Below are 24,057 nucleotides of genomic sequence, written 5' to 3'. Positions count from 1 at the left end.
ACACACAAGTTTTCATCTGTCTGTAGGGCCACATGCAAGCCACAGTTCTCAAGTTCAGGGCTCACTGTGTGTATATTGCAGCACATGTGTGAGTGTGTGCAGGTTTGTGTTGGTGGTTGAAGAGAAGCGATGTGACAATCCATGCCGCCGGTAACAGCAAGGTCAGTAGTAGTGATATTATGGAGCTCCCTTGGTGTCAGTTGCTGTGTTGTGGCGGAAACACAATTTAGGTCTAAAGCTGCCGACATTTAGAGGAGTACAAATGTGTTCCTCAGTAACAGCAAGAAGTGTGCAGTTATTTAGGAAGCAGAACAGGAGTGGAGACTTGGTCACTTGCTCCTTCTCACAGAACCTGAGCACCCCTGATACCCACTCTCAAACGGTGGCCAATGGGCAACTGCAGCCATACATTTGCTTTTGTTCAAAGGAGCCAGATAACACTTCAGGAAAAGTAGGAGGGTAGGAGAGGAAGGTTGTGCATGCATGGGTAACACAGGGGTTTTGAAGAGTGTAACATGGAAAAGTGTTTTTTTATATATTTACCGAAACTTAAAAGTGCTTCTAAAATGACCATGATGAGTATTTTGCAGGGAGCAGGCCTTCATTTCACAGCCTCCTCAGGATTGTTTTGCTCCTCTATGCAATGTTTGTGACTAGTATGGATTTTTGGTTTGTGCACCTTTGTTCTATCCTTGTCTCAGGTCTTAACAGAATGAGAAATAAATAGATACAAATATGCATAGGGAAAATGAAGTGAAAATACTACAAGACTTTTCATCTTTGCAGTTCCAGCTTCAGTCAGAAGAGAAAATCAGCCTTATGTGTATTCCTAATAACTAGTGATGCATGCCACAAACGCAGACATCTGATGATGATCAAGAGAGGCTCAGGAGATGTTTTTTCAATCTAAAAAGCTGAGGTGGTGCCTTCCACAGCAGACCATCCTTTTGGATTGCCACTGGTGCTCGGTGCCATTCACCTGATCCCATTGCGTGACTGCTCTCAGAGGGTCATCCATACTGCGTTTCTCTCTGATAATCTCAGAGTTCCTCCTCCCACCTTTGCTCTCCCCATTGTTGTTTGATGGCGGCTTGCACTGCTTTGCTGCTCTTGCTGTGAACCTTGGCATTCAGCCCCTATTCTTTGTTGCTGCTCTTGTTCTGCTGCTGCTAGCACTGCTGCCAACTATCTAGTCACCTTTTTCCAAAGGCGGGAGGTTTTTCTGTCTTGTAGTCCTTCCCCTTCTGAAACACGTTGGTCTCACCCAGATTAATTATTGCCTAGTTCAGTCTCCTTTGTCTCTTCTGCTACCAACTTCCTCCTTGCTTTCCATTCGGTCTTTGCCTGGAAGAAAAAATGCATTTCCTGGGGTTTGGATTCTCAGAGCTATAAAGTAGGGGAAGTGCTCTAGGTGATTAACGTTGCAAGGTTTGTCTTCCATATTCCCAAAAGTTTGTGGGATCTTGGAGTCAAGGAGCTACAAAAGGGTAAAGGGCCGAGCTAACATGTGAGAAGATGACTAGACCTGTGTAGATTTGAACATATTAACCCAATTCTGGTGCCCACAGCAAGTAGGAATATCCTCTAAGAGACAGTTTGAAGAAAACGTTTCCCTGAGCTCTTGTGGGTGACCTTGATGATTAGCCTACTTTCCAAAGCCTTCTGCACATCACTGTTCTGCATCGTGCAGGTTGGCTCTTGTGAGTGACACGTTACACTGCGTTGGAATGCGATGCATTTGTATTTGTCAGCAAGTTACAAAGCCATGGATTAATTATTTATTACAGTCAAAATATGAAAAATGAAGAAAAATAAATGGAACCAGCTGGCAACTACATACAGCAAAACTCTGGAGACCCTGGTATACAGTTGATACAGTAGGCTTGTGTTTTGGGGGTGCTGCATTTTAAAGCTATGTTTGCCCATCCAAAAACCCCAGTAGGTTTCTGAGTGGCACGCTACCAGTGCAAGACACAGGAGGCTTGCTGTCCACCTGCTCCCTACTGTCAAAAGATACCCTGCACCAAGCAATTTTTGTGTAGTTTTCGATCTCTGGGACTTGAATTGTTTCAAGCAGCAAGGTTTGTTTTTTGGCTTTGCTGCAAGGGTCACTATTAGGTAATTAGCCATGAAGAATCAATGACAGCAGCCAGAGACGTAAAGCTGAGGTCCTCACACTTGGAATCATTCGAGATTTTGTGACACTTTACATAAGGGTAGGGGTCTTGGGCCCCGCTCCTGGCTGAACTCCAGGCCAAGTAATTACATTCTGCCTATCTGAAATTCCCCCTGTAGTGTCGAGTGGGAAAGCAACTCTCATTTCCTTCTCAAAGCGGTGGCGGGTGCAGAATGTCTGCCACGGTGCCTGGCTGCATTTTAGCAGGGGGTGGAAACATCCAAGAGCTGCAGTCAGCGACCTACTTTGCTTTGCAGGCTTTGCTAGTGAAAAGTGCACTGTAAGTCGAGCCCTTACCTGCAGCCTTGATGTCAAGATGACAGTCCTTTGAAGAAGATACAAGTAGCAGCGCTGTGAATAACAGCAGGTGCAGTACTGTAACACCGAAGCCGGCAGGAGGCTCTTACCTCTGCTCTCTCTCTCCGCCCACCCCATCTTTCTCTCTGCTCTGATAGATTTGACGTGTGTACGGTAACTTGTGTCTGATGCTTGAGTCTCCTGCTCCTCCAGCTGTGAGACTGGGAGAGCCTGAAAACAGGCTGCCCCATGCTGCTGCCAGAGCTCCCTGCCACCACGGGACGCCCCTCTGTCAGACTGAAGGACTTGGAAGAAAATCCTATCATCACAAGAGGCATGACCAGGCAAAAGATAATGGATAGATAAATTTCAGCCTTTTCTCCGGTATGGCTTCTTGGAAATGGCAAAGATTTCATTGTGATGGGTTTTGTGTAGTTCACTTGCCGATTACAGGGTTGGGCACACCTTCAGTGAGGGAATGAGCCCAAGGCCGGGTACGGTTTCTGTCCTCTAATGGCAGGCTGCGCGCAGTGGGGCAGTTGTTGTAGTGCCGTAGAAGATCAGCTGGACACAACTTGGCTCTTGATGTTTAAGGGATTGTTGTTTCTTTTGTGGCAGGTTCTTACCCTCTGTTCGGTATTACTAGCCTGTACCTCACTGTTTAGCCTTAGGTTCAGGGCTTTAAAAAGAAACATTTTCATTTTTTCTCTCTTCCATTAGATTTTTCCTGTCAGCCATATATTAATCCATTTAATCAAATATTTTCCTGTTTCTGAAATGAAAAATGTCTATAGTGGAAGCTCAGTGCACAAGAAATTCCTCCCTGCACACTTGATTTATTTGTTATTGTGCTGAGGAGTCATAAAATGTGAGCCCTGTGGAGCTCTGTGACATGGCTGTGTTCTCTGGCAGCATCGGGTGTGACCATATGGATGTGCCGGAGCACGGATTTTCCTTCACATGCTGGTTGCAGAGCATCCACGCTACACCTACATGTTGCTGTGCACGCAGGTTCAGCTCGCCACAGCCACTTGCTTGGTTTTTAAGGAAATTCAAGTGTGCATTAAGTGGCTCTTTCTCCCTCCCATTCTGTGCAATGTGGTGTAATCACAAAGCGCTGCTGTAGGACTAAGGAAAAGACCTGTGAGGTTGTTGCTAGCTCGGTACCACAAGGACACCACCTCTGATTTATGGAGTGCCTGAGCCGCAGGTTCCTCGAGGGTGGGAGGGTATGCTGGAAAGCATTATTATATTTTTGCCCTGTTCTCATCCTCTTCCACCACCATCAGATGTGGGATCCTGGCTGGACCTTTGATCTGGCCTGGCCTGGCTCTTAGGTAGAACTGTTGGACAGACTGCATGCAAAGTTGTCACTTTGCAGCAAGCAGTCCTCATGCTTCTGTGTTTAGCTTCCTGCTCTGCTGAGGTGAGGGTACCCTGTCTTACTTTCCATCCTTTCCTAAATCCCACCATTCCCAGGCTGTTCGCTGGCATTGGACCTTTCTGCAGTGTTAATGCTGAGAAGTGCTCACAGCCGCTTCCCATTGCCAACCAGGGATTCGGTGTTTGTTACAGACATGCTGGGACACAGTAAATCTAATTTCTCTCCCTTCTCCCACTATTCGTCTGCTGTGTCCAAGGTGACCACTCCAGAGAATAACCATCTTGCCTGGCACTTTAATATAGTGCTAATTCATTGTTAATTGCTGGGGCAGAGAAACCTGGCTCAGTTGGGAAAACGGTGAATCAAGCTGTTGTCTCTGGAGTGTTGGGGTGGATAAGCTGGTTCTCTGGAGTAATGAGCCACCACTGCAGCAAAGTACCTACTATTCAGAGAGCAGGGAAACCTTGCCTTTCATTTTCTGCATAAGCTGACAGATAGATCTGCTGAAGCTGGTAGGTACATATTGATTTAAGAGCAGTCAAATGTTGACTTTAAAGAAACAGGAATGGTTTTCACATGCTTTCTGATACACTGTTACTTTTGTCACTTTTAAAATGACGTCCCGCGGCCCTTTTTTTCTTAGAAGCTTTGATTTAGACAAATCTGGCAATTTATAATAGTTCAGATCATAAATCATGGAGGAACATTAGTAAATAAAAGAAGGCATAGCAGAAAGCTGTAGGAAAGCTCTTTTGTGTTGTGTGTTCACTGCAGACGTTGTGGTCTCTCTTTAAATATGAGGAAAATAACATACCACAGAAGTAAATGAAATACTAATTTTGTCATTTTGAGAGGGATGGAAGGGAACAAATATTTTAGAAATGACAATGAAATATAAAACAGCAGAACACGGAGCCCTCGTAAAAATGGGTCAAGGCAAGTGGCGATGGCAATCCAATGAAACTAATTTCATATTCTCTTTCTAGAAGTAATAAAGAGAGGAATGAACACCACAGTAGTGCTTCCTAATGAAATATCTGATTCTAAACAATGTCTTAGAGTTCATGGATCACACAATGCATAGCATGCAGATGGAAAAAACAGTGAGACTTAAAATTTCTTTTCTTAAAAAATAATATAATTAATAATACTTATGCAATCATGGATGATGAGTGAAGCAAAACTGTGTTATTCCACAGGGGAACATGGTGTGCTTAATGATCTATAGGATGATGTGCACAGTGAGTTTTTGCCGTGTTTGTGTGGGTTACAGCAGGGGATTTCATGTACTGGAAATCAGGACTGAGTTGTCTGGGAGACTTGGACAAAAACTACTTTCCCAAACCATGCTAGCTCACTGACTTCGGTGCTTACTGTTTTAGCTAGACAAATTTTTTTGTGGGGATGGTGTGCCTTGTGATTCATTCTTAATGGCTGCACCCTGATAGTTTTGCTTTTTGATCGTTTCTCTGCACCCAGAAGACAGACCATAGATGGATACCCACTGCTTTTTAATTGCCCCAGCTCCTTATTCCGTGGCTGGATATGATGTCTGCTCAGACAGGGGTGGTCAAGATTGATGAGACAACTTGTGCTCAACAAGCCCAGATGGACTCTAAGAGATATTTGTATTGCAGGTTTATTCATTCCACTCAAAAAGCTCAGAGCTTTGGTTTGGGTGGGTTGCAGCTGGAGTATTTATTTTGATTTAGAACTACAGGGGCAAATGCATGTCAGAACGAAATCTGTGAATTTTGTGAACGGAGAATATCTGTCTTCCTCAGTTGTTACATTATCTGGAGTTCCATTCTCTCTCTCTCTCTTATCAAAATTAGACAATAACAGTCAATTTCAGTATCTCCTTTCAATCTAAACCATTCAAAAACCACTGAAAAAAACCTCAAACTATGTAGCTTGTATTTCTCTGCAGTATTAAAGCTGAAGGCAATATACATTGCAAATGCCACTTACGCTGCATTTATCTCTATCATGTCTGTGTCTGCTTTTGGGTGGGGGTAAGGGACTCTCTGTCTTCGAAGAAAGCAGTACATGCAAAATTCTCAGAAGGCTTCCACTTCTGAACTGCTTTCTCATACTGCTCCAGTACCTGTGCCCTACAGCCAGACACACTGCGTTTTGGAACAAAAGCTGTGGCTGTACACTCTGGTTTTCCATCTTTTTGGTGCACACCATTTTCCTGATGGGCCACAGTAGCTCAGGAGCCTTGCACAAGGTTTGACAAAGGCAACAGGAGCACATATCAGACAACGAACCCCTTACATTTGACTCTGAAGTGTCCGATAAAGCTTCTTGTGATTGATAGTTATCACAATTGCAGTGGAAAGCAGTTGAGCTTTGACTGCTATAGCCAAACCTGCCTACTGTGCCTTCTCAGCTGTTTCTGTTTAGTGTGGGTATCTAATGTGGCTGAAAAGTGCTGCTGATTTTTATTAACTTTAAGCCTGTGATTTCCCTTGAAATGATAGTGGGGAGTGTACTTGCAATTAAAGCAAAACTGCTTCTGTTCTGAAATTAGTTTAGGTTTAGTACTATTCCATTTAACCCTAGAAATGGGAGATCAAGTAAGGTGGATAGTTTTCTTTTTTTTCTGAGGTGGCAAGTTTAGTCTTGTCAAAGTAGTACATCGTTTCCGTATTTGTTCAGACTCCTGGAACTGTGAGGCCACCTCAGTGCCACCTGCTCCTGGACAGCTTTCATTTGGCCCAGGATCAACCGAGGACAGGGCAGGAATGAGGTGGGACTCTTAAGCGAGGGAGCCCTGAGAGCACGGCTGGTGTTTTTCTTCACCAGCTTCTTACAACGAAGACGACTGTGAGGGTACTGACACCATGGCGGAGGTAAAGGCAGTCCCTGGAGCCGAGGAGGCGTGTGCTGTCATGCAGGACATGCTGCCCCGTTTGAGGCAGAGGCAGTTCTGCCCAGAGAGCGGCTTGTGTGAGGCTGCCCCAGAGCAGCTCTGCTCGGGCTGCCCTGGCTGCCGCAGGGGAATGCTCCAGGCAGAAACTTCACTTAAAATCTGAATGTGCAGATTTAGCACTGCGGAGACTTGGCAGTAATCAGCAGGGTGGTGGTTTGCGTTGATGTTGCTCTGACAGGTTGTCTTTTTAGCAAATGACATCACTGTAGCTCTGGCTCCTGCTGTCTCACCCTTTTGCCTTTCACACACAATTTGACCAGATTTAGCCCTCATTTCTTCCAGTCCTGGATGCTAATCTGCCAGCGTTGTAAGGAGTCGTAATAGGGTGAGGATGAGCAAACATCTAGAGCAAGATTACTAAATAAAGCTCTTTAAATTCATATAACCTTTGAAGCTTGCCGGTTGGCAGCAGGCAAATCTTGAAGGCTGAAAAGCCACTAGATGAGCCTCTGTTCCATTTACATTTGAAAATTTTTGCAGTTAAAAATATTGCTCTTTTTAATTTCATTTTAATGCTCCCTAAATACTCTCTGTCCCTCACACTTGTACATAAATGATAATATCAGGCCTTAGAGATATGTAAATGTTTATAGGCTACTGGCCATATGCAATATTTTATTCTCGGGCTCCTTACAGAAATTTTAGGATAAAGTTAGAGCCCTGGATCATTGCAGCTGGCCTTTCTGTGCAGATAGGCAATCGTAAAAATTACGTGGGGAGGGAAACAACATTGTATTGTGCTACCAGAGCCCATTGCACTGCTTGTCCCCCAAAGATCTCTGAGAGCGAGTGAGCTGCTCTTCCTCCCCTGTTGCACAGCATCTCTGAAGGAAATCGTGCAGCTTCTGGGCAGTGCTGGGAGTTAGGCTATGACAGAGCAGGACATAGATGCTTGGTCTTCTTGCCTCGGGCCAGTCTTTTTGGAAATTCATTGGTGTGAACTTTTTTTTTTTTTCCTTCCTTTTTTTTTTTCCTGAATGGTTGGAAATACCCAGAGACTCTAATATGTTCAGGGATATGTTTTTTTCAGGGTTAGTATGCTGTGTATGTTGTTCCATGTTTGTATGGACTTTTACAGGAACTGCAGATTGAAACGGGAAATGTTTTTGTGTGTATGCACTGTTCTCACACATCAAGTATCCAGAAGTACAGTAGCACATATTTTTTCTCACAGTCATCTATGCTTACAGTGTTTCAAAGAATATTCCAAAATATCTTGGCACAGACAAAGTGAAGCTGTTTGCAAGATCCCTAGCTGTGGAACAACAAAGGCTACATTCTCGACACACATCACACATGACTTTTATTAATGTCTTAAACAAAAATCAGATAATGTATTTAGAAAATTGAACTTCACCATTTATGATGCTACTCACATTGTGAAAAGAAGTAGGTATCCCCTTGTGCCTCCTTTCCAATGTCTTTTCCCCCAGTTCTACTCACTTCTTCATGTTTCAAATTAGAAGGTAAAAATCTTATACTTAAGTGGAAATAAATACATTTTAAAACCAGTAATTTGGGACTAACTCACACCGTGGTGCCTAACTTAAAAGGAACTTGCTGTTCAGAAACCAAGGAATACAAGCACGTATAAGGTGCCTCTGGTGGAGCATTCAGAAGTTTGAAACATCTAAAATCATTATTAACCTCTTACCATTACATATGGCAAAAAGGATGTGGTAAATCACAGAACGTATCCTGGATATTACAGACCCAGCCATCTCATTAACTTTGTGTCAAAAAACATTCCTCGGTTTCCAGTTTGGATAAATTTAGCTTCATGCTATTTGTACCATCATAGTACAAAATAATGTTGACACCCTTGAATTGTCTAGTTGCTTTTTCTCAAATTTATGGTTTGGATCTCTACATTATGCTCTTATTAGGCCATGCCCATTTGACGTGCTGCACTTGAATCCAAGGCACGTGGGCAGGGAGGATTGTGAAGAGCCCTCTTCCTTCCTGCCACAAGTCTCGTCACATGGATGTTGAGGAAGGCGAGCACGTCCTGCAAAAAGGCTTAATGGAGACCCATAGTTGTTAGGGGCTTTTATGAGAGTTGTGTGGCTAAGTCTCTTGGTTAGGTCTGGAAAACCTTGGTCTTCTCAATCTTGCTTGCAAAAAGCTTGGCAACCTAGATTTCTTTTTACTTCTTGGGATTTTGGTAATTTTTAGATTTGAAACATGCAGAGTATCGCAGAAGTCCCTTGTGCTACCGCAGGATACAACGAGGAGTTGTATTCTGCCCATGAGGAGTAAGAGCTGGCTACTCTTACCGTGCTGTGTTGAGAGAAGCTGCGGTAGCAACTGTGAATCCATCCAGTTGTAGCAGAAAGAAAGAGACACGCTAAAATTCCAGGACTCAACAAGCCCCATAAAAAGATCTGTCTGGACAGCACTTCACTAGTTAAGTGTTAAGTTATTATTATTATTTATTATTTATTTCCTCTTCTATTTCTCCTCTTACTGAACAAGCAGGAAATATCTTTGTTCTTTCATTTTAGAAGTGAAATAAATGTATTCCCTGCAGCATTTAAAATTTTAATAATCCATAATAAATAAAATCATATCTAATAACATAACTGCTTTCAATTGGCAACGCGATCTCCTAGATGCATTGCAATGGCAGAAACATAAATAGTTGCAGCCTCTGAAAGCCTACTTCCTATTTGCTAAATATACTTGGCTTGCTTTAAATTCCTTTGTGTGCAGTCATTAATACAATCCTCTTTGACAGCATTTAATTAAAGTGCTTTTCTCTATTAAATTCATTAAAACTTTTTTTTTGTATACAACTGTTTCCCAGACACTGAATGTTAAGGACCTGTAGGCCTCTCTTTAAATAACTTCTCTCTCCTTGTTGTAAATTGTTAATTAAATTTAACTTAGACTGTTTAAAGATGGCTTGGAAAAGAAAGCCAGATTTCAGGATATGGTCTCAATCATGTCTGATTTTTTTTAACACAATTTTTTCCATGTAGTTATAGACTGCGTGTTATATTGTTTATGAATGTTGCTGTACTTTCAGCTGGAACCAAGCAAAGAAATACCCTGAAAAGCTCATTTCCATCTCACTTGAAGAATTTCCATCTTTTTAGAGCAGTTTCTTAGCCTAAGAGTATTTGCATGGGGGAGTAAGGAGGGAGGAGCTGTTTAGTATTAATAGATTATTGACAGTTTAATGTCTTGGCACCTAGACAGCCCATAAGGTATAATAAACAGGAAGCTGTCTGATGTGAGCGCAGTCAATAGCGTATTCAATCAGAACCTTTCAGTTAATTGCTGGTTGACCTCAGAGATTTCCTTTAAGTGAAACTGTTCTTCGCTCAGATCTCATCTGGATTTCAGGGTTGAATTTGAGAATGCCCTTTCCATATGGTAGCTTGTGCATACGTTCCTGGTCGGATTTTTGTTTTGCTCCCATGCACAGCATTGGAAGAGCCAGTGTCTGCCCGGAGCTTTGCAAAGCACGTAGACATGCATTGCATGTGTGTCACCCCTCTGAGGGCTGCGAGTGTGGACAGGGATACGCAGTGGAGCTGGCAGGCCGGCGGGCACCGACACCACAGTTAAAGCAGGCCGGGTTGTAAACTGATGTCAAGGGTCTTTTCAAAGCGGCTGAGCTGTTTCCCAGAGTGTTTTGGATAGAGTTAGGCACGGCTTTGGTGCCTGGGCAGGCACCACGGCATTAACGAGACCTGAACTGGCCTCTGCAGATGAGATCTGCTGCAGCCTGACGTGGCTGCCCCAGCAGAGGGGTCAGCACCGCTGCATTCATGCCACCCGCGGGCACAGATTCCCCTGCTCGTCTGCACAAATGCAAACCAAGGCTCATTTGTATTTAGTTTCCCTAATTTCTGTACTTAGCCATTCTAATTTTTTCGGACTGTGTATCTTGATGAGATCTAGATAAGCTACAAAGGCAAGCAGGCAGGAAACCGCATGGGCAGTCCCTGACCCTGACTAACAGGAAACCATCTGCTTATTTGGGGAGGGAACCTCCATGGAAATCTCTTCTAGTGAGTCTGCCACATTTGGGTTTTTCTTCCTTTCCCTCCAACTGTTGACTTTGAGCGTGTGTGTTTTCCTTAAGCGAGATCAGGGAGGGTCAGCTGTGGCAGCCCTCGTTTGCAGCAAACGGGTCTGGATTTCCCGATGGCAGTGAGTACTGCCCTGTGAAGGAAATGCTTCTGTACCAGCGTGAGTTTAATTTACATTTCATTCAGTCAGGAGATATTTTTTTGTCTCTAGATCTTGCAGTGATTGTGTCTTTTAGCCACTTATCATGCATTCAGACTGTGGTTTGCTGAAAGGAGTATTATTACTTTTAATCTCTAATTTTTCCCTGGTTTTGATTCATTTCTGTGGTTGTCTTTGTCCATCTGCATCAAACAAACTGCTTTATGCCTTTTTAATGGCCTGATTAGCACCAGGGAAGCATTGCTGGCTTGGAGTAATGCTATTGCTGGTGTTCCCTTGTTTATATGAGATCAGGAGTAAGAATGCTGCGTTGCTCTGTTTGGGATCCATTAAAGTCTGGTCCAGAGCCCTGACTGAAGCAGGTTGTAAATTTTTTGTGTTCATGCGTGTTGGAAAGGTGAGGGGAAATAGTTTTGAGATGATGCCTCCTTTCCGGGAAGATTCAAGGATAAGAGAGGCTTGGAGTCGTTCTTTCTGGAGAGAATGGAACAAAACCATGGCGAGATGGAACAGAACCAAGGGAGAAATCCCAAGGTACGTGTGTGCCCCTGGGGCCATCAGCTGCAACACGCACGCTTCACTCCCAGTTGTCTCTGGCCAGAATATATTCGAAAGTACTTTCTGGTTTTATCAGACTTACTGGCCAAGCTGCTAATCAGTATTACATAGACCAAAGGACTCCCACATGCAATAAAAATCATAAGCTTTATTGGATTTTGAGACAGGAAAGATTCACATCCAACTCCTTTTATAAACTGCGTTACATTTCATTCTTTCAGAGCTCCCATCAGTACAACCCTTTGTAAATATGACGGTGAAGGAGGTAGGTGGGTAGATAGATGGCTATGAGCTTCTGTTCCTTGGGTGGTACAGCCTAGAGCTATAGCAATGCTTGAGCTGAGTTTAAGGGGTTGCTGACATTTCTGAAATACTGAAAGAAAAAAATATGTTGGTGCTTTTTAAATTATTATTTTCAGTTAAAATTACAAAAATAGGTTTGCGGCAGTTTAGAGCAACATAATGCTTTAAAGGAAAATAGGAAGAATTTGAAGAGCAAAAGTTGTTCTGAATAAAAGCAACTAGAATATGCTGTTTCATGAAAAATGCCTAAACAACTGCTTGAACTTTGTCAGAATATCCACCCCCACCGCCACCCCAGGCAAACAGCTTGGCAAAGTAGACTTTATTTAGGCAATACTTTGATGTCACTCAGTCGACATTTTTGACCGAAAGAAAGATTTTTGACTGAAAAATGCCACACAATTCTAATCTTAATGAAGCAAAGAATGATGTTTTGCATTTCTAGCAAAAACCTGGGGCTCCTTGCTCACAGACTTACACTAGCTGCAGGCTGGTGTTAAGTGTGAGCTTACCCCTGCGATTATGTGTGTGTAGCCAGCCACGAGCTGAGCGGTCCACAGAGCTCCCCACAGCAGGGAGCGGCAAAGCCAGGGATGGATCCCAGGGCCATAACAATGTCATCCTCTGCTTTGTCCTAATACTGCCTTGCTGGCCATACATTAAACCATTTTATTAAAAATGAACAAAATACCTTTTTTTTTCCCCAACTGCATATTTTCTAGTACTGTGAATATAAACTGCAGGTGCTGTTTACTTTCCGTAAAGCCTTTTTCTTCCAGCATCCAGAATCTGTAAAATAGGTACAGGTCACAGTAGTGAGACATGGAGAGCAGTAACACCAGCGTAGCTTCCTCAGTCTTCTGGACATGCCCACCTTTTCCAGAGTGTAATCAGGAAGACAAAGGATTTTAGATCTAATTCTCTGAGGCCTCCTGTCCTCAGTGCCCTAATCTGTGCGGGAGACTGTACTTTGGTCATTTGATTTTTATTACCCAGTTTCAAGCTAAGGGTATAATAAAGCTCATTATGCCAGTTGCGTGTGTGGTAATGCTGGATATTTTGCTTTTACCATGGTAGTTGATTATAATGCACTTTTTAAGACTTGCTTTCTAAAAAAAGGAATATTTATACTTTTATGTGTTTGATTCACACAGTATAGTTTGCTCAAGTCCTGTTATTAAGTGCATTGGTGGTTACGTCTAGAAAGCAAAAAACATGCTGAGTAGTGTTTTATCAGCACAAATCTACTATTTTCACTAACCATAACAGTCAGGTTCTCCTGACTTCTAACTGCCCCCATTGTAAAAATTAGCAGTACAGTTGGGTATTCCTGGAACCCCAAATAGCCATCTGTAAGGACCTAAAACAGTTTGATGGGACGAATAATTATCCCCCCACCCCCCACCAGAATCCAGCGTCTAATTCAAACATGTCCTTCCTGAAATAATGCAGTGCCTACTCCTGATTATAGTGGTGCCATTCATGCCACCATAGTTAGGGGTTTAGAGCTTGACCTTAAGCATGGCTGTAGGTTGGGGCTTGTCAAGGAAGATCTTGCTCACACTGCCCACAAATACTCTTCTGATTTTCGAAAGAAAAGGAGAACATGTGTAGTGTTAATTAAACAAGAAAATGTAGAGGATACCAGAAGTATTTTGTCTGCAGAAAAGCAACCCAAAAAGCCTTTTGTTGCTTCCTTAGTTCCTGTGGCATTCTGCCAGCTCCTCATTAGGATTAGCAGGGTTGGGATGGGGAACTCAGAATCGATCCGAAGTCTTTGACAGACCCTCCGTCCAGCCACAACCAAGGTCAGGGTCTATTTGGAAACTGCCAAGCAGGGCTCTGCATGCCATAGCACCCCGGAGAGCCTTGCTAGGGCTGCAAGAGAAAGCACGGAAGAGGCAAGTCAGAGGCCCGCAGAGCTCATGGTCTTGTTTTGAAGAAGATAAGTGGTAACTGGAAGGTTTTGTGGCCCTTGATGCGCACACAGATGTTGAAAGTCCCACTCACATGGGACTCCAGTTGGCATCACCATGCAGAAGGGCAGCGCGAACCTTTACGGTGCTGTTGCTTTTTCCCTTGTGAGGGGAGGCTGCCTTGCTGCCTGTCATGGTTTAACCCCAGCCGGCAACTAAGCACCACGCAGCTGCTCGCTCACTCTCCCCCAGTGGGATGGGGGAGAGAATCAGAAGGGTAAAAGTGAGAAAACTCATGGGTTGAGATGAAGGCAGTTTAATAGGTAAAGCAAAAGCCACGCGCGCGAGCGAGCAAAGCAAAACAAGGAATTCATTCACTGCTTCCCATGGGCAGGCAGGTGTTCAGCCATCTCCAGGAAAGCAGGGCTCCATCACACGTAATGGTTACTTGGGAAGACAAATGCCATCACTCCGAACGTGTCCCCCCCTTCCTCCTTCTTCCCCCACCTTTATATGCTGAGCATGATGTCATATGGTATGGAATGTCCCTTTGGTCAGCTGAGGTCAGCTGTCCCAGCTGTGTCCCCTCCCAACTTCTTGTGCACCCCCCAGCCTACTCGCTGGCGTGGCAGTATGAGGACCAGAAAAGGCCTTGACTCTGCGTAAGCACTGCTCAGCAATAACTAAAACTTTCCTGTGTTATCAACACTGTTTCCAGCACAAATCCAAAACATAGCCCCATACCAGCTACTATGAAGAAAATTAACTCTACCCCAGCCAAAACCAGCACACTACCACAGGTTATAGGCAAGAGAGGCTTGCATGGCTTCTTCGAGGCCGGCAGAGTCCTGCCTGCCTGCCAGAGGATGCAGCAAGCCAGCCCTGTGCCAGCTGTGCTGGCCATGCCCCATCCCCAGACAATGGAGCCATCCATCACCGATGCCTTCAGGAGAGAGTCTGCAGCGGCGTTGTGCAATGCTTCCTGGCCACATCGGCCTCTGTCACCAGCACCCTGGTTTGTGCCAGCAGAAGCCGGAATGAATCTGGCCTGTTGCGTATTTATACAGTAGGTACGTGCCGGCTCCACCTGTGGGCTGAATAGTAGTTGTTGACAACCCTCCCAGGCTACAGCTAGGTATTCAAGAAAGGGGTATCCACTGCTGGCCACAGTTACTATGCAGTAAACCTAAGAATCTGGCTTAAACCAGCCAAAGATGGGAAATTCAGAGCTAATCCACTAACATTCATCAGCATGAGCTCATTTATGCTACCCCATAAAATCAGCCAGTTCTCAGGCACTTGCACAGCAATGAAAGTTGTGCCTGTGCTTTTGTGGGAAGAGTTGAGTTAGCGTTCGAGGGAGAGCAGTTACCCCAGGAAACACCGGGACACTGCTCTGCATTGTCAGAGTTTTGTGATTTATTTTTTTAACATTATACAGACAAAATAGTGGCTATTGTGTAGGCACGTGCTGTCTATTAACAGAGATCAGGAAAGGGAAATAAACCACGCATTACTGAAGAATAAGATCATGATTGTGGTCAAGTGATGGCAGAATTTTTTTTTTCTCTTTGTCAAGCTGATTTGTAAACATTCTTCAAACAACTGCGCAGACAGCATTGCCACGGCTTCTTGAAAGGAAAGCAAAGACAAGGAAAGATTCCTCCACACAGATGTTTTACAGTAACCTTAGGCCTGTCCAAAAGTTATCTGGTCATCTCCAGTTGTCACTGCGAGCTATGCTGCACATGTAGCCTCTTAGCAGCGCAGTGTAATCAAGCTGTAATTTATATTTTATCTCCAGTGATGATAGCTCTTAAAAATGTTTTGTGGTGTATTTGCTCTTTGATGCATGCTAAGCTCCTGTTATCATTAATAGGAGCAGTGTGTGCCGGGGGGGGAGACACCTTCCCCCCGCCTTCAAGTCAAGATTAATTGTGTTTTGTTAATGCTTATGCTTATCACTTTGCGTGGGATGGCAAAAGCAATGCGCAACTGAAAGTTTGTTTGGTTGGGTTTTTTTCTTCCTGTTGTCTTTTTTGTCACCTTTTTGACCATTTTTGACAGTTTGGTCCTGGAGAAGAATTGCAGGATGGGGCCGCTATTTCAGAGACTGGGTGTCTGTTCAGTGTCTTGCCATGTTTTCAGATCACTGCCTATTTCCTGCCCTTAAGCAAGGCGACCGCCTTAAAGCAAAGGGAAGCATGTGGCAAGTGTGCTCCAAAGATGTTAAAATGAATCACTTCAACCAGCTCACATTCCAGCCTGGAAACCAAACTTGTCTTTGACTTCGGGTTCCCTGTGTAACTCATTTCTCTCCTCACAGTTCTCTCTGACTCCCCTTTTGCGTGGCTCAGAGTGACTTGTACCTCAGAGCTGAGAGATTTAGGACACAGGGTTTGTCTCATCCAATGTTCTGGCTGCAGTGGTGGTCAGTAGCAGATGAAGGGTGATAGGAGAGGCCTGAATATTTGGGGGATTTTTTTACTGTGTGACCGCTTTGTCTTTGCAGCTGAATAGGACCCAGGGCTGCTGGATTACAAGTTGTTGTAGCCACCAGCTCTGGTTGGCTGATTTGGTCTGGCTTGCATGAGACGGGGTACATCATATCACAAACATGTATTACAATTATCTCTAATAATGGTGTTTACTCTTGTGAAGCATATACTAAGCTGCATTGGAAAATGCACAGGATGTGCGGCTAGCATTTGAGCTACAAAATTAAAAGAAGCTCAGACTGAAGTTAGATGAAAGTGAACATATTTATCCATGTCAGACTTCCTACCATTTTGCACGCTCATATTGATTTCTTTTGACACGGTCTTCTTTTATTGAGTACCATATATTTTTTTAAATCCCTTACCGATAACAGTACCTGCTAAGGGCAATTGTAAAAGGAAACTAAAGTATATTAAACCTGCCTGGAGTCAAAATGTAATCTAACACCTGTAGTCTGCAATTTGTCATCACTTCATAGATACTTTTTCTTTTTTAATAACAGTTTTGGATTTTCCTGAGTTTTGACCTTAGGATACTGTATAATCCAAGAAAAGCAAGGAAACTAAACCACAGTCTTTAACACAGCTTTATGGTGTCAAGGTGTGAAATCACCACTGTGAGAATGAGCCCAAAGAAAATACTTCATTTGGAGCTGCGACTAGTGCTGCAGTGTTTACCCAAATGAATGTATTTTTGCAAGGAAAAAAAAAAAAGAGTAGTCTAACAACGACATTTTTAAGAGGAAAGAAATGAACACAGGTGCAAATTGTAACTTCTGCTACAGTTTCTTGTACAGACATTCCTAGGAAACCTGTAAAGTGTCTTGGCACAGTGATTATGTCTAATTAATGCTCTTACCCCTGCGAGCCCCAGACTGGGAGGCTGTCAGGGTGCAAGCCTGTTTATGGCAGCAGCTTGCTCTGTTCTCTTCTTGCACATTTCTGTATATGAAGAAAGATAGACTGGGGGTAGGCAGTGTAAGGCTGTTTGTTTGAATAGATAATCTCCCGCAGATTTTTCCTGTAAGATCTGCTAAGAGGGACAGTGCCTCCTTCTAGGTATAAGATTTCTTTGCAAGGTGATGGAGGTTGTCTCTTAAGTAAACTCTTAACATGATAGCTAGGCACTGCCTGGGAGCTCTCGGCTTGCAGAGGTGAAGTGTTGCAAATTCCAGCTGCAGGTCTCAGTAAAATGCAGCTGAACACCTTGTTTAGGGTTGTCCTCCACCCTCCCTTTGATTTCGGCTAGTCATTGGGAAGGAGCTTTTCCAGCGGGCTTGCTTACATGAAGTACGTAGTGAATCCATTTTTGCATTGAGTCAAACTGGTGGCAAATCCTGCTGACTAGCCTTGAATGCTTGTAAGGGATGTAATAGATGACCGGTGTTAGATGTACCAAACACAGGTACTGAACCAATGTTTTGTAATGTGTGTGCATTCTCTCTGGCTTTTATTTTGGGCTCCTTAAGCAGGCTAAAAACTTGCTCTCTTTGGCATAAAAGTCCTTGGTGTGATACAGTGTTATGGCTGGCTACAAGAGCAATGTAAATGTGAAGGAAAGCTAAAAGGTGAGACCCCTTCCCACCGTGGAGAATAGAATCATAGAATCATTTAGGTTGGAGGAGACCTTTAAGATCATTGAGTCCAACCATAAAGCTAACACTGCCAAGTACACCACTAACCCATGTCCCTAAGTGTCACATCTACACATCTTTTAAATACCTCCACGGATGGTGACTCAACCACTTCCCTGGGCAGCCTGTTCCAATGCTTGACAACCCTTTCAGTGAAGAAGTTTTTCTTGATATCCAATTTAAACTTCCCCTGGCGAAGAGAAGGCCAATCCATTCAACTTTGCTCCTTGTGGGTTTGGGTTATGAGAATTGGTACTGGCCAGCACACGTCCCTTGAGGTACCTGTCGGTGCTCACTCTGTCCATGCACAGAGGAAGGCGGTGTCTGTTCAACAAGGGCAATCTCTGTTGCAAATGCACAGTCTTGTCTTCCAAGAATGTAACATTTTCGGTGTTTCTCATAGTAAGGGGCACCTCATCATCTCATCAAAACCCATCGGATGGGAGCTCACATGACTAATCCTGTCTGCAAAGGGAAGAGCAGAACCACACTACGAAACAAAAGAGCTTGGGGTTTTCATGTAGAAATGCAGTTCCTGTTTCTAATCTGCTGCAACGGCTGTTCAGGCAATGAAAGGTGGCATTTCACAGAGCAAGTGTTGTCAGCTGGTGCCTCGCTGCATTTGATGCCCGAGTGTGTGTGTGTGTACCCCGCTCAAGCATCCTGCTTGGCTCCCCTTAGCGACTCACCATTTTCACGTGTCTAGTTCTAGCTAGAAAGTGGGTGGAAATGGAAACAACCATCAGTGGGATAGTGAATCCAGCCAAAATTAAATACAGTGCAGACACAGACTGCAATTACATGACGTTCATCATTCAGTTTGGGTTCGCTCACCTCTCTTTTCTGTGGGAATGCGGCTGTCCCTGTCTGCCGAAGTCAGGTTTCTCCTGAGGGAGCGTCCCGAGACATGGGGAGCGGATACGTGTAAAACAGTGCGGTGATCCCTTCCCCCCAATAATTCTTGGCTTTGGATTTTAGAAAGACCACAAACCCTTAGCTTATTACAAGTAATCCTGATCACTCCCGTAATGATACACTACATTATATACTCTCCTAAACTTAATCATTCAATATCTCACTTCCTTCCCTGTAGGCATGTACTATTATATTTTACACATGGCTTCCAGCTGGTTTTCATTGTGGCCTTCAAATCATATTTCAGTACAGTGCGATTTAAGACCAGTCACTTTATCTTTTAAAGTCAACTTCCATCATATTCATTTTCTTGCAAGTTTTCTACCAGGGCTGGTTAATTTGTTTGAAAAAATGAGTTTGTCTGTGAGGTTAAAGTCTACTGAATGAACCTTCATAAAGCAGCATCTTCCAAAGCTGCTCAGTTCTGAAATGCTGAGAAGGCAGCCATGCCTGTAGAGTTTAAAAATGAAATCTCTTGAAGGGATGGAAAAAATAAGTCCTGTGGGCATGGAAGGAAATCTATATCTTCACATTTGATTTGAAAGTAGATGGGGAGTCAGTGAGGAGGGAGGGAGGGGAAGGGAAGTCAGCTGCAGATGGTGGTGGCTGTGGAGGAGGAGGAGGAGACTGCCCCACCTGTGGCCGGGGAGCAGTGGGGAAGGGCACGGAGGAAGGAGAAGGGAGTGGGAAAGGGGGGCACGGTGCACCTACGCCGGGATGTGCACCCTTCCGAGCCCACCGCCAGCTTTCTTGGGAAAAGGAAAGCTGAGCGTGGCCATCGTTTTTATCCTTTCTCTCTGAAGCCCACCATACGTGTGGTGTTTCATGGTAGGTCAGACTGTCATTTGGGGAGTTTATCTGCACTGGAAAATGTGCTGCAGCCTGTACTTTAATCAGAGAAGATCAGTGGGGTTTCCTTCTTTGCAGTGCAGAAAACCGAAGTGTTATGGCAGGGTGTACACAGCAGTGCGTGAAGCCAGTGGAAATTTTACCTGCAGATTTAAGAGCATAATAATGACCCACAATCTGAAAATCTGGAACTGCCAAAAATGGTTACTCTCCTCTATGAGGCTGTGGCATGCAGAGCTGGACACGAAGTAAGCAAATTGCCCAAATCAACCAGCGTGTTTTACAAATGTAGTTCAAAGCAAATATTTAAAAGAAAGGTAATTTAGATTTGATATTGTATCATGTGCCTCAACATGCACATATCTGTGCATTTATCCATCTCTCTGTATACAGGTAATGTTGTGTCACTGAAATCCTTTGTTAATGCCACTGGAAATCCAAAGCAAGCCCCCAGAAGTTAGTGAAATCATGAAATTTATCTGTTATAGGAGTAGCTTTAGGTTTTTGTATTACTTAGGAAAACAGTAAGTGAAATAAAATACAACTTCTTCTAATATTTTACACTGATAATCCCTGGGTTATGTGTTTTCTCTTCTGGAGAGGATGGAGAGGTCACTCCAGAAAAGGAAGGGTTAAGTAAAATTATTCTTTCCCTCCTGCTCTCAGCCCTCTCTCTTTGGTTGATTGCTTTATAGATGCTGTAGGCATCTCTTCATCTCCTTCAAATTAAACATTTTACTGCTGCTGATCCTGTATTGTTGGATTTTTTTCATCATTATATTTGATTGGAAGTCTTGTAACATTTTTCAGGCTGGATCGTTTCTCGTGCTATTTGTCAACTGAAAAGGGAAAAAAAGCCCACTTGCAACTCCAACAAGAATGAACTGAGTAATTCACACTCTTTCTGGATGTGTTTCTATCTCTGTTAGCTGCTACTTGAATTCAGCTTCTGATCTGCAATGCTACTTGAGGCTTTTCATATGACGCTGTCTGTAAATTCCCTGGCCGTTTATTTGTGGTATTACATCCTTTTTTTTTGGCTGCTCTGGGCCTTACAGTGTCAGGGGACAGGACCAGAGGGCACAACAGGGGAGATAATGTAGGTAGGGGCTGTGTGACAAATTTATGAGGCTGGGTCCTTGGCCAGTGTCAGCGATCCCGGCTCTGCTGCTTTCAGTGCTCCCTGCCGATGTAGGTACGGATCCGGCCCTCGTCTGTAACCCCCCTATTTGGAAACGTCAGTCCTCTTTGAAAACAATCTATGGTCAAAAAAGAAATCCTGAAAGAGCAGCTGAGCAATTCAGTTCATTGGAACATTATGCTCCTTTATTACTAGAGATGTAATAAAACATAAACCAGAATATCCATCATTTCCATTTGAATTTCTCCTTTCCCCCAGCTCCTTGGTTAGCTCCATGCCTATGACACCCTGAATATTTACATGCTTGAGGGGAAAATGAATCTATTGGCACCAAGAAACATTTGCAGCGCTTCTGCCCACCAGCGGCTCTTGCCAGGAGCATGGCAAGCCCTGCCTGTCACCGGTGGTGACGCCTGCTTTTAGCTGACAGTGTGGGGCTGCTGTGAAGCTGCCTCCTTGTTTGGGTGCTTTCCGCCACTGTCACGAGCATCGCTCTGCGGCGGCGGCGGCAGTGACTTGTGCTGCAGTCGGCAGGACGTGCAGTTGTGTGTCTGCGCGTGCACGCCCTCGCACGCGCACCCGCTGCTCATGGAGGCACTGGGGACATGGCGCCGGGTCCTGCCTCTGTGACTGGTGCTGAGCAGCAGCTGGAGGTGTAGCCCCTCTCGGCCGGCTGAGTGCCGCCGAGTGCCGTCAGTGCAGCAGCAGAAAGGCAACCCCTTGCCCAGGCTGCAGGTCAGGTCGTTTTCACAGCGTCTCCTCCAGGTTCAGCTCCTCGGCCGCACGTGTGCGGTGAGCAGTGGCTGGGGACTTTGATGTGCTTTTCAAAAACTGTGACTGGAGATCACTGATGTTAGAAATTACTATGACAGCAACGTTTGATGAAGGAAATGAGGAAAGGGCTCTTCGGCACAGAGCCTTTTTATTTATTTGCCTAACAGGCTGATATTCCACAGCGGACTTCCCTCTTGCAGTAATAACTTGACTAGTGTAGCGTTTTACTGGGGGCTCAGTATGTGTGTAAAATTCAGTGCAAGTTCTCAGCATATTTCCATTATTTATCCTTATTTTTTTCCCTTTAGAGAGCTTTAATGTAGGGTTGATTTTCTGGATGTTACAGCTTGCAGCAAAGATATTTTCTTCTTGGGTGAAGAGCCAGAATTCCCTCTTATTTGTGGAAGGAAATATTTATCCATATTGATTTTGTTAGCTCTGTAGCATCGAGTTCTAATAATTATTTCCCTGCATCTGAAGAAACCTCTGGGCAAATACAGCCTTCAATCCTGTAGGGGATTTTTGCCGGTAATCTCTCTTGTATAGATTTGGTTTTAAAGAAAGCATATGGAGCTCTTCTGTATTTCTAACAATTCAGAGCAGGTATTTTTTCCCCTGGAATAAGGGCTGCACAAGGCCCTTTCTTAGTCATTTTAAGTGGCTGTTAGGAAGATTAAGAGCTACATATGCTTTCTTTAAACTTGCCGAAAAAGAGATACTGCTGGTGAAAATCTGTTACAAGACTGAAAAGCGTGTTTGCCCAGAGGGTTTCTCAGACTGGAGGGCTATGATTATTTGAACTCAGAACTCCTCAACTAGTGAAATTAATACAGATGTAATACAGAGAAATCTGTTCAAGAGACACATTAAAGCCAGCTCTGTGAAGCAACTGAACTGACTACGATGTCGCTCTTCATAGAAGGGAAATCTTAACAAATCTCTGCACTTTTGTTATTAATTTTTTTCTTCCATAAAGCAGCTGTGATGGATTTTAATGCCAAATCATTATTCATGATGAAGTAGCACCTGACAATCCTACATGTGACTAGGCCTTTGTGGTACTTGGCGTCTTGTAGAAACGGTGGGAGTCTCTAGCCTAAAAAGACGAGGAAACGAGGAGGTAGGGAGAACAGGAGCAAAGCAGAAGGATGACTTGTCTGAGATGGGACAACTGGCCAGTCATCATGGCCACGAGACTGTAATATCTTTTGACTTAATTTTTATTTTGGCTATTTTATATTTCTTTTTATTACTTGCATTTTGTATTTCTTATTTATTTTGTGGTTTTATATTTATTTTATATTGTTTGCCTTTTATATCACTTTCTCCTTTCAGTCTGTAGTTACTGGTGCAGCGGTCTTACAGGTGAGAAAGGTAGTGGAAAATGAATATTAATTAGTACTTTTCTTCACCACAACAAAGTAGACCCTGTGTAAAGACTTGTACAAGTGCCCTTATCTCAAGCACCGAGGGGGTCAGCATGTACATGAAGTCTGTGTCTGTTTGGTCTTGTAGGTGCTGCACAGACAGCAGTCCCAGCCTGCGAAGGAGAATTCCCCACCCAGAGAAGAGGCTCCTCCTCCACCCGCTGAGGACAGTTGTGCCAAAAAGCCAAGATCCCGTACCAAGATCTCCTTGGAAGCTCTAGGTATCCTGCAAAGCTTTATCCACGACGTGGGTCTCTACCCTGATCAGGAAGCCATCCACACCCTCTCTGCTCAGCTGGATCTCCCCAAACACACCATCATCAAATTCTTCCAGAACCAACGTTACCACGTAAAGCACCACGGGAAGCTAAAAGAGCATTTGGGAACGGTGGTTGACGTGGCAGAGTACAAGGATGAGGAGCTGCTGACGGAGTCAGAGGAGAACGACAGCGAGGAAGGCTCTGAGGAAATGTACAAAGTGGAGCCTGAGGAGGAGAACCCCGACAAAAGCAAGGCGGCTCCAGCGGACATCGACCAGAGATAATGTGAGATAGGAGCGCAGAAAGCAATACATTGATCCAAGGATTTTCTGGTTTTAGTTTTAATTTTTTTCTCTTTTTACTTTTTGTTTGTTTGTTTCTGTTGCGCATGATCCATGTGCAAACCGAATGAATTCAGCATCGCCCAATCAGACATCGCCTTGACACAGACACTCGAGTGTTACACTTCCTACATTTGACTGAAGTAATCATTGTAATCACATAGGATTATGTCTTCATTAATCTTGCACTTATGAAAGGGACATCTAGCAAGTAAATGGGAAGAAAAAGTCCTATGAAATCCATGAAGGAAAATTTACAACTTTGTGTGTATATATATATATTTACATAAAATATATATATATTAAAATTGCATGGGACGGAACTTTACAACCTGAAAGTACAGACTGTGAAATGAGTTCTTTAAAGATGAGACTTGTTTATGTATTAAAACCACTTCACAATGAGTTGCTTTGGCTTTTTGATAAACTGCCGCCTGCTCTCAGGG

At 43.9% G+C, this 24,057-nt stretch overlaps 1 protein-coding gene across 1 annotated transcript in view; it reads left to right on the top strand.

The window, feature by feature from the left end:
- Nucleotides 1–23,571, top strand: part of SATB2 (SATB homeobox 2) — a 133,686-nt gene extending 110,115 nt beyond the window's left edge. The window contains exon 11 of the mRNA XM_050899841.1: nucleotides 23,099–23,571. Within this exon, the coding sequence (XP_050755798.1) occupies nucleotides 23,099–23,554 (456 nt within the window). The 3' untranslated portion in view covers nucleotides 23,555–23,571. The remainder of the gene's footprint in view (nucleotides 1–23,098) is intronic.
- Nucleotides 23,572–24,057: the final 486 nt, after the last annotated feature.

The sequence above is a fragment of the Gymnogyps californianus genome, chromosome 7 (genome assembly GCF_018139145.2).
Source record: "Gymnogyps californianus isolate 813 chromosome 7, ASM1813914v2, whole genome shotgun sequence".
NCBI classification, from domain to species: domain Eukaryota; kingdom Metazoa; phylum Chordata; class Aves; order Accipitriformes; family Cathartidae; genus Gymnogyps; species Gymnogyps californianus.
The sequence above is the reverse complement of the archived record's forward strand: the minus strand, read 5'-3'. Positions and strand labels throughout refer to the sequence as shown.